The sequence below is a fragment of the Botrytis deweyae genome (genome assembly GCF_014898535.1).
Source record: "Botrytis deweyae strain B1 chromosome Unknown BDEW_016, whole genome shotgun sequence".
Taxonomy (NCBI): domain Eukaryota; kingdom Fungi; phylum Ascomycota; class Leotiomycetes; order Helotiales; family Sclerotiniaceae; genus Botrytis; species Botrytis deweyae.
In genome coordinates, this window is record NW_024066223.1 from 466,036 (window position 1) to 483,810 (window position 17,775).

General features: G+C 41.7%; 5 protein-coding genes across 5 annotated transcripts; 2 read left to right on the forward strand and 3 right to left on the reverse strand.

Annotated features, from left to right (window-relative positions):
• Nucleotides 1-340: 340 nt before the first annotated feature.
• EAE98_007134 (uncharacterized protein) lies at nucleotides 341-1,296 on the reverse strand (the record flags this gene model as incomplete). Its single annotated transcript, XM_038954757.1, has 2 exons — nucleotides 341-437; nucleotides 863-1,296. The coding sequence occupies 2 exons, from the start codon at nucleotides 1,294-1,296 to the stop codon at nucleotides 341-343; spliced, it is 531 nt and encodes a 176-aa protein (XP_038808899.1).
• A 3,254-nt stretch (nucleotides 1,297-4,550) lies between these two features.
• EAE98_007135 (uncharacterized protein) lies at nucleotides 4,551-7,352 on the reverse strand (the record flags this gene model as incomplete). Its single annotated transcript, XM_038954758.1, has 1 exon — nucleotides 4,551-7,352. The coding sequence occupies one exon, from the start codon at nucleotides 7,350-7,352 to the stop codon at nucleotides 4,551-4,553; it is 2,802 nt and encodes a 933-aa protein (XP_038808900.1).
• A 1,193-nt stretch (nucleotides 7,353-8,545) lies between these two features.
• Nucleotides 8,546-9,175, reverse strand: EAE98_007136 (uncharacterized protein; the record flags this gene model as incomplete). The annotated part of the gene is made up of 1 exon (XM_038954759.1): nucleotides 8,546-9,175. One exon carries the CDS (start codon nucleotides 9,173-9,175, stop codon nucleotides 8,546-8,548), a length of 630 nt encoding a protein of 209 aa, XP_038808901.1.
• Nucleotides 9,176-11,094: 1,919 nt separating this feature from the next.
• On the forward strand, nucleotides 11,095-12,470 carry EAE98_007137 (uncharacterized protein; the record flags this gene model as incomplete). Its single annotated transcript, XM_038954760.1, has 6 exons — nucleotides 11,095-11,164; nucleotides 11,264-11,324; nucleotides 11,386-11,414; nucleotides 11,475-11,911; nucleotides 11,966-12,239; nucleotides 12,295-12,470. 6 exons carry the CDS (start codon nucleotides 11,095-11,097, stop codon nucleotides 12,468-12,470), a joined length of 1,047 nt encoding a protein of 348 aa, XP_038808902.1.
• A 593-nt stretch (nucleotides 12,471-13,063) lies between these two features.
• EAE98_007138 (uncharacterized protein) lies at nucleotides 13,064-14,812 on the forward strand (the record flags this gene model as incomplete). The annotated part of the gene is made up of 1 exon (XM_038954761.1): nucleotides 13,064-14,812. One exon carries the CDS (start codon nucleotides 13,064-13,066, stop codon nucleotides 14,810-14,812), a length of 1,749 nt encoding a protein of 582 aa, XP_038808903.1.
• Nucleotides 14,813-17,775: the final 2,963 nt, after the last annotated feature.

Consider the following 17,775-nt stretch of genomic DNA (forward strand, 5'->3'; position numbering starts at 1 on the left):
TGTGCATTTCACATAATTAACGAATCTATGGGTATCACCCCAGCGGTGCACTTCCAACTTCCTTTCTAGTCTTTATCAATAACTACAATTACCAATGCCAACCTTTCTTTAGTTACTTACCTTTTGATAGAGTTATTGATCTACTCTCGAATTAAACAGAGGTTGTCTGTACACAAAATAAATCGGATCAATCGTTACCCAATCCAAATCAACAACCATCCACATCAACACCTAAACAAACCCCGAGCTACTCGCAGGCTCCATACACTACAAAGAAAGATCGGGAGTGAACAAATTAGTTAAAAAGATGACTACCAGAAATACGAGATCTCAAGGATTGCTAGAACCAGAGGCACCCTCCAGCCCATTGTCCCCCGACATACGGTTCAACGAAACCTTTAACATCAACATCGGCGGCATTAGTGAGAGGGTCGAAGCTATAGATACAGATGCCCAGGTGATTCATGGATTGTTTGCACATCGATGGATATGGGATCGTCTATATTTTTACCACCGACGAACACGAGCATTGATATTCTGTAATTTGTCAGATGACAATTTAATCGAATGTGTATAGAGAAGAAGAAAGGAACTCTGGGAAAACATACTCGGATATGTTTCCCTATGTGGTAAGAGAGCCATAGGACTTCAAGCTGGGAATGTAATGTTCAGAGCCGGCATCTGTATTATCGCATATTGACCTACAAGGACCGACTGGCGAACATTAATCTGCGATACGTTTACCAAGGATCTAAAGTCTATACTATGTTCGAACATTCAAATTAGCACCTGATCTCTGCTCGATTAGCTCGCCAATAATTAAACTTCAAACATCCAACCAATACCAAACAAAATCACATACGTAGAAACATTCCCCTTCAACGTCACAACTCCCGCACTCTTTAGCCCGGGAAATCTCAAGATCATCTTCTTAATCGAACTAGTCGTTATACTCCCCACCGTTTCTATGGTTCCCATAGACACAAAATCCAGTTTCCAGGTTGTTTGGTTTAGATCCAGACTACCCAGAAGTTGTAAATCATCAAGAAAAATAGAAGTCAAAGTAGGCGGACCAACTTCTTTGTAGATGGATATAGAGCCTGTGAAATTAATGATATTGGGGAGGGAAAATGTGCCTGGGAAGATGGAGGAGATCCGAACAGATGTGGGGAAAATATCGCAGATGAAGAGATTGGTAATCTGAGCAGGTTCGCGAAAAATGGTGGTGCTATTTGTAAAGGTACATTCTCTAGCGTGGGAGTAGGTGATAAGAGTAGCTAATGCTATTAATTTCATGAGTGAGAAGCTCATCTTGATGCCTCCTAAATAGTTGTCGTAGAATGCGGAGTGGTGAGCATATAAATGACGGAGTCACTATGAACTTTCTCAAAGTAACTCCAACTGCATCAAAATGATAGGAGGTGATTTACCTTTTACACCAATGTCTCTTGGCCGCCAAAGTCCACACGTCACACACATACTACACTGATCAGAAAGCTTGACTCCCAGCCCTGAGGCACAGTACTCATTCCTGTTATCAAAATCTCAGAACCCCAGAGCCCACGAAACATAAAACCAGACACCAACTTTCCCACCTGCATAACGAAAACAAAACTCCCTCCTCAGTCTTCCAAATTTTCTAAAGTTGTGATAATATTGCAACAGCAAACCAAACAATTAGACTTTGCCTCTTCCTCCATCATCAAACGCCAACAATCTGCTCTCGCTTAACTTAAGACTCTAGTGTCATCGAAGATGAAACGATTCTAGGCGAAAGAAATTGTGGCTGTGCTACTTGAGCTGACTCTATTGGTTTTTTGGTAATTTATTATGAAACATATAGGATGGACTTTATGTAGACGTAGTGGGAGCTAAGAAGAAGAGCGACGTTTGATATGTGGTCCTTTCCATTAACGGAGGAAATGGCGGGCGGAATTTTCACAACCTAAAATCTAAGTGTGTATGGCTCTGAGTGGCTATCTGTAGATACAGACGCGTTCAGGTTAGTTGTTCTGCCACTCAATATCTTGGCTTCCTTATTTTCTCGTTTAAATATCGACTTTCGTGGCAACAAGATGGCACAGCGACTCGATGGTCATCCATGCGTGAATAAAGATATCCTCCATCATTGTTGATTGCTCAGCTCGGTCTCGGCCATTGTCGCCATCCTAAATAACACAAAATTACTCAATCCAAAGATATCAGACGTCAAGCTTCCTGGCCACCGATATTGCATTACGGAGAACTAGTGGCATATTGGAATTGCTGGATGTGTTCCTTTTCCATTGTTCATGTTCTCTTGGGCCGTTTTGAGGAATTTTCCATCAGTACCTCAGCATTATCTCAAGTAAATAGACTTGGTTTGAGGAGCATATTTTGACAAACCAAGTATCTTCGTATAGAACAATCTGATAAGAGAATGATTATTGTCTTTCACTCCGAGTAGCTGAGAGGGAATAAACGGTGACGCAAACAGGTCAAAATCCCGGAACAATCTTAATCAAAAATGCATATCTCGACCGAGTCTTGGACAATACCACTTTTCCTTTCCGTAAACCTGCTTTCTACTTCTAGTGAGCTTCTACTGATGCGTAGCCATTTTCGACATAGATCTATCACTGAAGTAAGCATAGATATACAATCCAGTGCCATTACCAACCTGAAGACGATACCGCATTAAAGAACTTGACTTGGTGATTTCCAAGCAAAGGACGATCATGATAGAGAATAAGTTCGAGTGTTCCAGTCTGTATTACGAAAGATAGCTTGTGTCTCGATAGTTTTCGCACTATTCTGCCCATATATATTGCACCTGAAAGCTAGGTTGCTATGTTGATAACTGCCAAGTTTCAGATGGACCTAAAGCTTTGTTGAACTCGGCTTTGACCTTGCAGCAGAATCAGCACTCGTCTGATAGGTCTGACAAAAATGGTGAGGTGACAGGACGGTTTTTATTTTGCCTGCCACCCTTAAAAAATTTATCAGAAGATATCCAGGTCGGAAAATGAAGTCCAACTTTACCATCCTTTGGGCACATAGAAAGAGTACTCACAGGCCATGCGTCATCTAATTAGAGACTCTGCGCACAAGTCTAACACAATAAACCATTTTCTGTACTGGCAGTGATTTCGTCACTTCCAGAACATTCCTGTCGCCTCAAGTCCATGATTATTTCAAGCTCATTTTCTCAGCTAGTTGACGATAAAGCACACTTACGACATGAAAGTTTTGTGACCGAAGACGAGGAATGATGTAACACATGACTGTCAGTCAGCAGATAAAAATCCCAGTCTCTGTAGCGCTCTTGAAGATACGCGCTGTCCTTCCATCTCGGTTACATCTCGGAAACATTGTTTTTTTAGAGAATAACTCATTAGAAAACGGGATGTGTGGAATACTTTCGCGGAGATATCTTATTGTTAACCTTGTGGACAGATAACCCGACATCAAATCATCAAATAGAACTATATATTGAGAGCTATATTGAGAGCACCTAGATTTCAATAATTCGTAATTGAATTAATTCCTAGTCAGGGACATATGAACATTGATATCGAGTGTTAGAGTTGATATTGGATATTGGCAAGAGAGTACAGTTTCGATGTCCCTCTTTCTCGTTCTGTAACCCCCCTCCCCCTCCTTCCCACAAGCCCTTACCTGATATGGCAATTTAACTCATCTATCACGTGAAAGCATTATGATTTGATTGAGTTTGACTTCAGTATCCAATAGGATGAATAATATATTCTCTTTGATAAGTTTGAATCTCTTTATCTTAGTTTCATCATTTATATAATTAAACAGTAGACTCTTATTTTATTATAAGAGTTATCGAACATACTTACCGCACAGCGTGAGGTTTTATAACATAATCCCTACAAAATTCATATTTTCCTATATAAACTAAAATCTTATATAATTTATACAATTATTGATATTAATTTATAAAAACTTTGTAATGAATAATTTGAATTATTATTTATATATAAAAATTTCTAATTTATTTTTAAATATTTTTGTTGAAAAATTATATAAGCTTTTAATTGAAAAAGTTTAGAATTTTTAATTTGTAACACTTTTCCTATACAAAATAAGCGAATTTTTCGAATTTTTTCGAATTTTCAACTTTAACCTTTCAAAAATGCTATTATAAAAATATTTAAAAATAAATAATATATTTTTTTGAGTAATTTAAGTAATTTTAAGTCTTTCTATAATACTATATTCAATTTTATCTAATACTTTCATAAATAAACCAGAGTATAAAAAGCTGAATAATCGTATATTTTAGCCGGAAAAGCGTTACATGTGCGGTGAGTAGGTTCCAGAACTCTTATGATCCATTCTCTTATAAAGGCTCTAAAGATACGGGTACATATCACACCCCTTGAATCACAAGCTTGTAAATCGGGGGCTATGATTGTTTTACCTCCATCGTACCCAATCGTATCAAGAATTTCATTTACGCAATTATGAAATACTCCCCTCGGACTAACTCCACTCCATCCGTTTAAACCAAACAACAAAACTCACCAACCAAGCTCCCCTCGCTATCTCCCCCTTTTTCTCAGTTTCCTCCCTCCACGTCGTTCAGTATCAACACCTCCTGGTCGTCTTCCTTCTACCCTACTTGGCCTTCCTCTCTTCGTACCCACGTTGATATCTCCTCCACCAACTTGTTCCGGATATCTTCTCTCTTGTTTTATTCTCGTTTCGCTTCCTCCATGTCGACGGACGTATCCACTAACTTTTATATTCTCCTGCGATTCCTTATCCTTAGGTTGAATTCCTTCTGCTTGTCCTTCTCCGGTGCTTAGTTTGCTTTCGGGTGAGCCGGTATCATCTCCCACTTCAGGTCTCCGAACACCCTCATCAGCCACATTCATTTGGTCTACTTCTTGCTCTCCTATCCTTTCATCCACCCTTTTCTCTGTCTTCCCATCACCAATTCCTGGCATTCTGTCTGGTGTCCTCGTATCCCTCTCTCCAACCCTCAAATTCTCACCCAAATTTAGATATCCTTTCTTCCCCCCTCTTTCCCTCTCCCTCTCTCTCCTCATTCTCATCGCAGCAGCCAATCTCAACCCTTGTTGCCTTTTTCTCTGTCTGTATGTTTCTTTTCTCCCTCTTCTATCTCTACCACGACTATCTCCACGTCCATGCACTTTCTCTATTTCTGCTTTGAGTCGTCTCACTTGCTCTCTCAGTTCCCCCTTTTCCACTTCTGTTTTGAGTCGTTTCACTTCCTTTTTCAGTTCCTCCTCTAATTCTGCTTTGAGTAGTCTCACCTCTCTCTTTTTTTCTTCTTCTCTCTTTTTTTCTTCTTCTCTCTTTTTTTCTTCTTCTCTCTTTTTTTCTTCTTCTCTCTGTTTCTCTTCCTCTCTCTGTTTCTCTTCCTCTCCTACTTCTAGTTTGCGTAGTCTCAATTTCTCTCTTAATTCCTCTTCCTCACCTCCTTGCCCAACTTCCGCTGTCAGTTTCCCATCAACACTAATACCATCACCCTCACTCGTCTCTCTTCCCGTCTCTACGTTCAAGTCTTTCTCAGTCTCCTTCTTCTCCGGATCCACATCAACATCCACATCCATTCCCACTTCCTCCACATCCATTCCCACTTCCTCCACAATCTCACTTCCCCTATCTCCCAGATCCTCATGTCCCCTACTCAATCTCTCCCCTTCCAAATTTTCCAAACCAGACGAATCCCTATCTCTCTCCCCCGAACCTAAACTCAAACTCAGACCAGACCCCACCATCGGCGTAACTGGCGGCGTAACCACAATCTTCGGCACCTCGCTCTCCTGCCCCTCAAAATCCCGCAACGCCATCCCTAACTTAAAATCAAACCCCCTCTTCCCCTTCACACTGGGCGAGAACGGCGGCGTAGAAAGCTGATTAGTCACCGGGCTCAACGGTGCACTCTGTGGTAAAGGTGGCGGAAAATTAAGTCCAAATGCTACTTGCAACGCTTTTCTATTCGGACTATCACCAGGCCACACACAAAAAACAACCTTCCGAATCCTTTTTCTTCGTGCGGCGCCAAAAATAGGATGGCGTAGAAAATCTCTCACAGTACCTACAGCAATACGGGCAGCGAGACGATAGGGGAAGGATTTGTGACCTGTGGAGATGGCGGGGAAGGCAATGATTATACCTGCTGGTTTGGGAGAGGATTGCGCAATATGATGCTTCGAAGGGTCATGGGAAATCAAAGGGACGGATGTGGATGATATGGATGATGGGAGTAGTATTGGCGGAATCGATGAAATCGACGGAATAGATGTACTTGGCAGAATAGACGGAGACGGAATGGGCGAAACACCAAACGCATCTAAATCCACATGTTTTGGACTCGCCAGACTTGCTGGACCACTCACACTCCCTGCCATATTAATGGTGCCGAAACTTCCTATTCCTCTTTTCCTTGGTATCTCCGGTGTTGTCTCCTGCTCTGCTGACATATTCTCATCCGTGTTTGGCTCTGTATCCGCCATAATCGTATCTTCGCCTGTACTGGTGGAGAATACTGAATTCTCATCTATTTTTTTCACTTCAATATCTGAAGCAATTTCCTTCTCCTTCTCCCTCTCCTCCTCCTCCTCTTGTTTTTCATCTCCTCCCTTTATCCTCTCTCTCTTCTCCTCCTTCTCCTCCCTCTCTGCAATCCCCATAGCCTCCACCAGCGCCCCCCGATAACAATTAACTAACAACTGTTTCACCAACGGCGTACTATACGCTTTATCCGCAAAATTCGGCGCATGCGTATGAATAATGTATTTCGGTCTCTCATATTCCTCCTCTCTCATTCTCATTCTCACTTTCCCATTTTTCTTCCCTTCGCCAATCTTTGCTTCAGCACCATTACCCAATCCAAAACTCCCACTCACTCCACACGCTCCTGCATTCAATCCTTCTTTCCAATTCTTTTCTCTCCACTTCGCCAGATCCTCCCCGGCGGTTTTATCGATCAGGCCTGGGAGACTTATTTGTGGTATCCCTGTACCAATAGTCATACCCATCCTTGAAGGCGAGTCCACGAGCCCGGAATCCACGAGTCCAGAATCCGCAACCCCAGTCATCGAACCCTTCGCGCGCATAAGCGGATACGCAGCCGGAGATTGAGAAATCGGATTTACGATCGCGGTGCAGGGATAGGAGAGGAGGGAGACGAGACGTAGTTCGAGTGGAACGAGGGGGTCGGAGGAGGAGGAGAGGAGGAGGCCTTGGGAGAGGGGGAGGGGGGTTGAGGTTGAGATTGTGGTTGTGGTTGTGGTTGTGGGTTTGGAGGGGGAGGGGGAGGGAGAGGAAAAGGGGGATTTTATGAGGAAGGGGTTGGGGGTTCGTGAGGACATTTTTGTTTGTTGAGAGGGTGTGGGTAATGGGTAGGATAGGATAGGATAAAATAGAAAGTGTAAAATATAACGAAGAACGATATGATATACTAATCAACTCCAAAGCTCAATCCGCACATCTCATCCCTTGAAAAAGTAATCTTCGAGAAATAACAGAACACTCCCGGCTACACTCTTCAATACCTTGTTTAAATCAAAGCACCATATACACCCAGAGATCAGTAGTATACGTATACAGCCCACGACCACTCTTTCACAACCCTCCTTCCAAATCCCCATCCCCATCCTCATCCTCATCCTCATCCTCATCTCCCTCCTTTCTTTCTCTCATTCTTTCATTCTTTGTACCCCAACCCCCTACAGCTAGGTAGCAAAACCAACACTAGTGGCACACAGACAAAGACGCATTTCTGACACGCGGGGATATGATGGGTGGAACCGGAAGGAATTGACAAAGATTTTCTCTTGGCGCTTTTTTTTGTCATGATGCTGTGGTATGTAACTGGAGGATGAATGTGAGGAATTGAGGAATTGGTGAGAAGAATGATGGTGATGATGACCTCGAGGAAAAGGTATTTTTTGCAGGATACCGAAACTGTGGAGGGAGGTCTGAAATCAAAACTAATGGTTTTGGGTTTGGATTGAACGGGCCGGGCCAGGGTTGTAGATTTAAATCATTAGATATAAGTGACTGTTGAATCGATTTTGATTCTCGAAATAACATGGATATTATTGAGATTTTGTTCATCGAGAAAGATCAATCACCAATTTGGCGGAGCCGCATGCCCCTATAATCACAATCGCATCAGTAACCAATACTAGGTATTCAATATGATACAAGATTATTTATATGTTTGAGAATCGATATATATTAAAAAAAAAGTATACCAGAATCGAATGCTGTGGTATCATAACTCCAATCCCCTGACACCAATCCTCTGATGAATAATCCGTACAATCCAAGTGCTGATGTCCTGATTCCCATTTTATGCACAGTGTCCATTTATTCCATTATACCCAATCCCATTAATGTTTGATATTTATTTTTGCTCCGTCGAATAATATCGATCGATTACTGAAACTTTTCCCCCCTGATCTTTTGCGACGCGATGGTAAATTGTCGCAAAGTGGTCGGAATGCGATTGAGTGGTTTCTCCTATAACCCACACCCACATCCATCAATCGCGCTGGATTTATCGTTCCGCTGTACTCAACACCAAACCGTCCAATGCACCCTCTAACCATTTCCCCAATTCCTCTGCTTGTCTTCTCATACCGCTAATACCCACTCCACCTCCTCTCGCACTCCTCAAACTCGCCGTCTCGCTCCCTTCTCCACTCCTGATAACTTCCCTCTCGTGCCCTCCATCTGGTGACGCTGGTTGCGATATCGAAATCAACCCCCCTTCTCTTTGAATCTGCGGTGTGGTGGTTCCTGATGCACCGGGTGTTGGTCCGATCGCGACGAATAATAATCCACAAGCTAATAGTCGTATCACCATGATGCCCAATTCCATTTGTATCAATATACTTTTTGTTTCTCGAGATTTGGGAGTGCGACCATTGGATGCTTCGCCATTGAGAGGAAGCGCGTCCGATACGGTTTGCGCCGGAAAGGGTGAGTAGAGTGTCCAGAGTGAGAGGGCGAGAGTACCTTGATGACGCAGTACTGAGGCTGGAGAACTGGAAGAGGTACTCAGAAGCTTGCCGGTGGGCGTCAGCAGCATTAGTGTATGCAGATGTGGTGATATGTTGTTCTGTAGGAAGGTGGATATTCTTTTGCTCAGGAGCATGGTTTGACTTTGTGGTGGATGGGACGTCATGGTTATTATTTGATCTGGTCTGGTTATATTTTGTTCTATTGAATGAGATATTGTTAGTAGAGATTTCTCGTATGAGATTGATTATCTTTGTCTTCCAAGGTTTGTAGAGATGGAAAATATCAATAGGATTAATTCAGGACAATACATACAATATTATGAATCAGCTGTAGTGAAAGTAATTGAGTGAGCAACCTTACAATAGGATAATAATAATAATAAAAAGAAGTGAATTGCAATTCTGAGCTGATAAGAGGTTGTTCAATGGCTCGGCAGCATGGGCGGGGAAGGTCTGAGTAGTTTATAGGTAGCTGTAGATGATCTCGGTAAAGTCTAGGCCATGAAGATTCATGGTTACAACTTCGAATTTATATTCATGGCAGCAAGAGGGTGGAAGGTAGGATTTTACTATTTTGTAACTCATCATGACTCAATACAATACTCATTGTTTCCACAGAAAAGTTGGAGTTTGTGAATATGAAACTTGTATGTATGAATAGACTCATATAAAAATGTCAACACTGGTGTATCAAGTATAGTACCATGAATTCTATGGACAGACATTTGAATTCATACTTTTGGAACCACATCTCACGCCCATCTATTTGAAATGATCTAATCTGTATATTATATCAAACAGTAGAGAATACCTATGTATACGTTTGAAGAAGCGACTCTGCCTCCACGGCAGTGGCCCCCGGAGGGCCAGCGGAGCGTCATTTCCATTCATTAATCGGTTTAATTATGGGGGCAAGCCCCCAAACCCCCATAGCTCGCTGCGCTCGATTATATATGTCATGAAGATTGAATTCATGATTGGTTTTGATTTCCAGAGTTTGTATATAAGGTTTGAATATACTTTTATTACTACGTTATACACTTACTATTGAGAAGTATACATACCAGACAATCTACTAGATGGTACTAAAATGTGTCGGTCACATTTAGCACCCACAAATCGATAATTGATGATTTATGTGTCTAGTATAAATACCCAAGTACTTTTCTCTACTCAAGTACTAGGTATTCAATTATTCTACTGAGATCTTTCTTATATGAAATTTACAATATAGAACACTACTTTATTATTTAATATCATTTAATCTTTAATTATTCTCCCTTCTTTGCAGGATCCTTTAGATAATTCACAAATTCTCGACAGTATCAATTTCGACGGTAATTACGACAAGCACAGACAGACAGACAGACATCATCGACATCGGCAAACATGACGATTCTTGAAAATTGGATGGAAAGGTATACGCCCGAGACCCCTTCATTACATTATCTCTTATTTCCATTGGCATTTTATACCTTATGGATGTTTGGATTTAAATATATCATGGTGGTGGTAGTTGAAGAGCTTAGCGATCTCATGGAAGTTTTCGAAGAAGAGCTCTTTTATTAGCCCACCAGTGGCCTAAAGGTTAAAAGGGGAAATAACTTTCATATGAGCTTGAGGCTTGGGTGATGGTAAGGTCCAGAACATCTTTGCGTAGCAGGTGTGAGTAAGCGTATGAGAAGGTCATCTACCTAGATATACATACGAACTTGAGTGTGTGTAGGTAATCTTTTGATAGGATTACTAGGTATTTGAACTCACTCACCTGTGCAAAGGAGAAAATCCGGTCCCCTTTGATGTACAAAGTAGTCGGTACCGAAATACTCTCTCCTCTCTAAATGCTGCAGCTCGGATATATGCTCAATCCATAGCTTTCCATCGGACAAGATATCATTTGCTTAGAAATATTATATTGGACCTTTCACAATCCCCCCCACGTCATAATTCCCTAGACTAGACTAGGTAGCCGAAGAGAGGGGCGTGGGAACATCATTATTGTCGAAGTATTTTTGTACCCCTCTTCAATATAAATTGTCTCTATCCATTCATAACAACGTCAACTACTCTCGCCTTTCATTCTATGTACTCCTTTCGCAATCTAAACAGACTCATCAAACCAAGTTATTTACGACAAAGTATTGTAGATTCAGGTACGTTCTCCATAGCGCTATCGAGGCTACATCAATCAGCCCAATCACTCCTCTCAATCCCACCTTGTACAGTTTGCTAATACTCAAGTACTTTTACAGCAAGTAGATCATACGCAACAATGGCTACCAATACCAACACCTATAAGTTTAATCACTCGATGTACGAATTCAAAATAAACATTAACATCTTTTACAATTGGATGATGCTAATCCGCCAAAAGGATTCGAGTGAAAGATCCTAAGGAATCTGGTAAGTTTGTACCTCAAATACATGCACTCAAATAGTTACAAGACCTAACTATCTATCCAGTCAAATTCTACGAACACTTGGGCATGAAAATGATTCGCAAGATTGAACAACCCGAAGCTAAATTCGACCTTTACTTCATGGGTTACGATTCCCCCAAAGCTCTCTCGCACGGAAACCATTTCAGCGATCGCGAAGGATTGATCGAATTGACACACAACTATGGAACTGAGAATGATGCCGATTATAAAGTCTCCAACGGAAACACTGAACCCCACAAAGGTTTTGGGCATACCTGCATATCTGTCGACAATCTTCAAGCAGCTTGTCAACGAATTGAAGATGCAGGATATAAATTTCAAAAGAAATTATCCGATGGACGTATGAAGCACATTGCGTTTGCATTGGATCCAGATAATTATTGGGTTGAGATCATTGGGCAAAGTCCTATTGAACAGACTGAGAACATCACAACTACTGATACCGAGACATATCGAATGGTACTCTTTCCTTTCCTCTACAAAACGACATCTGGGTAACTAACAAAATTGTAGAACCACACCATGATTCGTGTCAAGGATAAAGAAAAGTCATTGAAGTTCTACCAAGAAATTATGGGAATGTCACTCATGCGAACAGCTGAAAACCCAGGTGCTAACTTCAATCTTTACTTCCTTGGGTATCCTGGAGAAAAGGGTCTTCCTACATCATCAACTACATCCAATCGCGAAGGTTTGTTGGAATTGACCTGGAACTACGGTACAGAGAAAGAAGAAAACTTCAAATACCATAACGGTAATGATGAGCCACAAGGCTTTGGTCACATCTGTAAGTTATCTAGTGATTTCTTCTCCGCATATGGGCTAGACTAATTTGATGATAGGCGTGTCGGTTGATAATTTAGATGCAGCATGCGAGAGATTTGAGAAAATGGGAGTTAACTGGAAGAAGAGATTGACTGATGGTCGTATGAAACACGTGGCATTTGTTCTTGATCCTGATAATTATTGGATTGAGGTTATTCAAAATGAGAAATTGAAGGAGAGAGCTAATTGGTAGAAGTTTGAGTGGGATACTCGAGTAGATTAGGGGATAATACATTACAAATCAATATAGATTCTATCATCTCATATAACTTCTACAATTTCTACGAGTATAACATCATCTTTTTACTAATTATGATTAGATTTCACACGAATAAGGTTCCTTAGATGGCCGGGTTCTCATCGACATTCCGCATAACCTACATTAGCGTAATGCGGGGTTCAATTGCGGGGTGGGGGGTTCCGTGTCATCTCATCTCAATCAGATCTCAGAAAGTTTCATGAACGAATTGCAGTTGATCTTCGTTCTTGGTGGTGGGTACTATACAAAAGACCAACCTTTCCTGTTCTTGTTTTTGGTATTATCTATTCACTTCTTCCTTGCTTCTTCTCTCCTTCTTCTGACTTCTTGACTTTTCAATTCTCTTTCATACTGACCTTTAAAAACAAAGAAAGAGCACCAAGTGCAAAGAACATAGTATCTACGATTACTCAACAAACCTACGGTGGAATATCCCAATACTACATGGTCACTATACACACAGTCTTCGAGAAGCTTTAAGATTGTTCTTTAATCAAACTCGAAAAAGGAACACAAAAAACTTCACAATGGCACCATCAGCATTACCAAATCTCGACAATAATTCTTCCGAATTCTCAAATCGTCCCAAGATTCTCATTCCAGAAAAGGTATCAGTCGATGGTCTTGCTCTGTTAGGCAATACATTCGAAATCCAACAACCTAAAAACCTATCACCTGCCGACCTTCTAGAAATAATTCCTCACTACTCTGCTCTCATCATTCGATCAGAAACAAAAGTTACAGCTGAGATTCTCGCTGCTGCGAAGAATCTCAAGGTGGTGGCGAGAGCAGGAGTAGGTGTGGATAATATTGATGTAGAAGCTGCGACGAGACATGGAATCATCGTGGTAAATTCTCCGAGTGGAAATATTGCGGCGGCGGCAGAACATACGATTGCGCTTTTGATGGCGGTGGCGAGGAATGTACCGGCTGGGGATAGGTCGTTGAGGAATGGAGGGTGGGAGAGAGCAAAACTTGTAGGCACGGAAGTTGGAGGGAAGATATTGGGGGTTGTGGGGCTGGGGAAGGTGGGATTGAAAGTTGCGAGGATGGCGGTGGGGTTGGGGATGAAGGTTTGGGCCATGGATCCGTATGCTAGTCCGCAGATTGCGGAGGCAAATGATGTGCTTCTTGTGAAGGAGCTGGGAGAGTTGTTGCCGGTGGTGGATTTTTTGACAATTCATACCCCGCTTATTGCTAGTACGTTGGATCTAATCGGAAAAGAGGAATTGGCAAAGATGAAGAAAACTGCAAAGGTACTCAATGTAGCAAGAGGAGGAGTCTACAACGAACAAGCTCTCCTCGATGCTCTCGACGCTGGTATCATCGCAGGAGCAGGTCTCGACGTCTTCACATCTGAACCTCCGACCCTTTCCTCCCCCGCTCAAAAACTCACTCAACATCCTAAAGTCGTCGCAACTCCTCACCTCGGCGCCTCGACAATCGAAGCTCAAGAATCGGTTTCGGTGGATGTGTGCACACAAGTTCGTGCTATTCTCTCTGGAGGTCTCCCTACTTCTGCTGTCAACGCACCTCTGATTCTCCCTGAAGAATACAAAAAACTCCAACCGTTTGTCAAATTGATGGAGAAGATGGGAGGCTTGTACACGCAACATTATCGTGGGAAGGGCGTGGGGGGCAAAAAATTCGAGGTGATTTATGAAGGGGAACTTGCGGGGATCGCTAATACGCGACCGCTTTTTGCCGCGTTGGTAAAGGGATTGGTGGGGAGTATTAGTGAACGCGGAGGAAGAGATGTGAATATTGTGAATGCGAGTTTGTTGGCGAAGGAGAGGGGGATTGTGATTAGTGAGACGCATGTTAGTGAGAGTAAGTATTTGGTTTATGCGAGTTTGGTGACGTTGAAGGTTGAGGGTGGGGGCGCGGGAAATGGAAATGGGAATGGAAATGGTCATCAGATTATAAGTGGTTATGTGAGTGATCGCGGAATTTTCATTAGTAGACTTGATCGCTTCAATACGAGTTTTGCACCCGAGGGAACATTGTGTTTGTTGAGGAATAATGATGAGCCCGGGAAGATTGGAGTGGTAGGCGGGATTCTGGGTAGAGCGGGGATTAATGTGAGGTTTATGAGTGTAGCGGCTTTGGATAAGAAGGGAGGGGAGAGTGGAAATGGGGATGAGGGAATGCAGCGTGAGGAGATTAAAAATGAGGCGTTGATGATATTGGGGATTGATGGGGTGGTGGGTAGGGAGGTGGAGGAGGAGTTGAGGGGGGAAGAGGGGATTTTTGATGTGGGGATTGTTTGTTTGTGAGCGTGAGCGTGAGCGTGAGGGAGGAAGTTGAAGGAAGTAAGCCGGAGGAAGTAAGGGGTGAGGCTGGATATCGGGGAGTGAGTTGTAAAGCTCAAGTTCCAGAAAGAACTCGGCATCTGAAAATATGATCAAGAAACGAAACGGATAACTCGGTGGAAATAAAATACGGAGCCCTTTTCTTTTCAATAGCATCATAGTATTTTATTATCATAGCGAATCGAGGTTAAGATATTTTAATTGGTAATCAGATTTATATATTATGAATATATATACTCAAGTAAAGATGTGTGAAAAAGTAAGAAAAAGGGAGAGGATTAAGAGAATTTCTGATCATTATATTTCTATTTTTGATTATGCCTTTATCTATCGATACCTACCTATATCTAGATATAGGTATCTATTAAATATTATAGGCGATCCGATCGTTATCGGGGGGGGGGATGGCGGGTAGGCCCCGGATGGGAGATTGTAGGGTACCAGCGCAGCTCATGATGGAGCCATTCCTTCACCGCATCTCATCGCATCTCATCGGATTCTATCTATTCCATCCATCCATTCCATGTTCAGCCCATCCCATCCCAGCCCATCCCATCCCATCCCTCCCCATCCCATCCCAGCCCATCCCCATCCCATCCCATCCCATCCCACCCAGCCCACCCATCCCATCCCATCCCATCCCATCCATCCATCCCATCCCATCCCATCCCATCCCATCCCATCCCATCCCATCCCATCCCATCCCATCCCATCCCATCCCATCCCATCCCATCCCATCCCATCCCATCCCATCCCATCCCATCCCATCCCATCCTCCTTCAATTAATTCCCTCCTACTTTTCTTACTTTTCTTACTATATTCATATACTTACATACTAAATCCCAACCATTCATATTTATTTACTTCTCCTCCTTTCTCACTTACCTAATATTCTCTATTTAATTTAAATATTTATAATATACCGTATAATCAATTATCTAAATTACTTATCTTGTTTTCTTAATCTTGTTTTCTGATTCAGTAAAAATATATAAATAGATTTGAATGAGGATGAATAGATGAGTGAGTAAATAAACAAATATATAAACAAATAAATAAATATATAAACCCCCCGAACTCCAGAAAGAAAATTCAATTCTAAATATCCATTTGGCAACCAAAAGACTCGATGATATTATACTTGTGGTAATGAGATGTGTGGTCTGCGGTCTGCGGTCCGCTTTCTGGGCTGTGATACACTTTGTGAATTCTTGGATTCTTATCTTATTGATGGAAGGTTTTGATTATTATCAATTTTTATGTTTTTCTACTATAGGGAGAGATGGAAAATTGAAGATGAGTATTTTATTGTATTGTATTATATTGTATAGTCGTTTATCCTAAATTCATCGTCGTTTTCTTTCTTGCTATTATTGTTATTGTTGTCACTTTTAGTTTCAATATCATTATTACTATATAATCTCCATCCCCTTCTCGGCTGAGAAGTTTATAATCTTTTCTTAAGATTTGAACGAAAAATGGGAGATGTGTATGCTATCTATGTATTGTATTTTGTGACCCAGACTAGATACCCAGAGGATATATTCTCACCATATATCGCCAAATACCCCCCAATACTTGTTTTTGGAGAGAAAAGTTGGAGGGGAGAGGGGTGGTTGTTTATATAAGTTTGTGATGAGGGATTTGAGAGGGGTGAGAAAGAGGGGCGAGAAAGAGGGGTCGACGGGTAGCGATGATTTTACAAGCGTGATGTGTTTACTATGTGAGTTTGTATATTCACTTCTTCGGGAATGGGATTTTCTCAGCCTACCTAGGTAGGTATTGGAGATCATGGGTTGAGAGTTTTGGGGCTGTGGATTGTGGATGAATTCACTCGTTTCAAATTTGGAACAGCTTTAGAAAGATAACCTGGAAGATAGAGAAGGGGTAGGTGGTTGGAACGATATAAGATCTACGTTGAACTTTATTCTCTGCTCCGATATGAGTGTAAGACAATTCCATCAGAAAAAATGTGACTGTTCGAACATCTTGCTTCTACATTTAAATCTTCATTAGGAACTTATATTGAATAATTCATACCAAGGAGTATCTTTAAGAAATCTTCTGATTTCTCATGTAGATTATAAAGTTTCTGTTATCGATGCCCTACTTTCGTCGTCGTTGTTTACCTCAATCTAGCAATTTTCAGCTCATCACCAATTCCTCGTAGAAAGGATTTTCGATGCTATGCCTCAATAGAGCTACATGAATGCGTCTACACTCCTTAGCTCTCTCATCGAGCTTCGAAAAGAATGCCTCTTGGATCGTTGCTACCTCTCATCACACGATTAATCGAAAGGACTTGTAATGTTTGAAGGAAGAAGAAAGGTTGGAAATGTCACGGTTTTTATAGTTCGCTACGGATTTTGGGGACTTGGACTATCTTTGAATATCCCGGGGTAGCTTACCGATACTTTTAAATGACTTGGGGCATCTCGATACTTGATTATCTGTCGGTTTTTGCGCGAATATTGAGATATAGATGAAAGTCTAGATGTAGAGTCGATGGTCTGGTGCTGTGAGCTGCTCCTTCAGCTGCGAGTTGCGTTGATTGTTCCTGATTTCTATGTTGCGAGTAGATTTGGTTTCATGTTGGAAAGCTGTTTTCTGGCTGTGAAATACGCGGTGAGATTATGGCTTCCTTTTCCACGAGAGTATGAAAGGAAATTTGGAGTCCAAGGTCGAGTAACATGATTCTGAACTTCATGTCGAGAGTTGAGTCTGATGTCTCAAGTGCCCACTAATGAATGCTAGACCAACTTTATCTCACAGTAAGTATTCTATTCCTATATCTCTAATTTTCCTTGTGTATTATGATCGCCGAAGCTGTGGATCCACGCTCTCAGACCGTGACATCATTCCAGAAAGTTTAAGCGTGACGCAAACTTGGAAGCCACTAAAACGACCACAAATCTTGGTATATAAG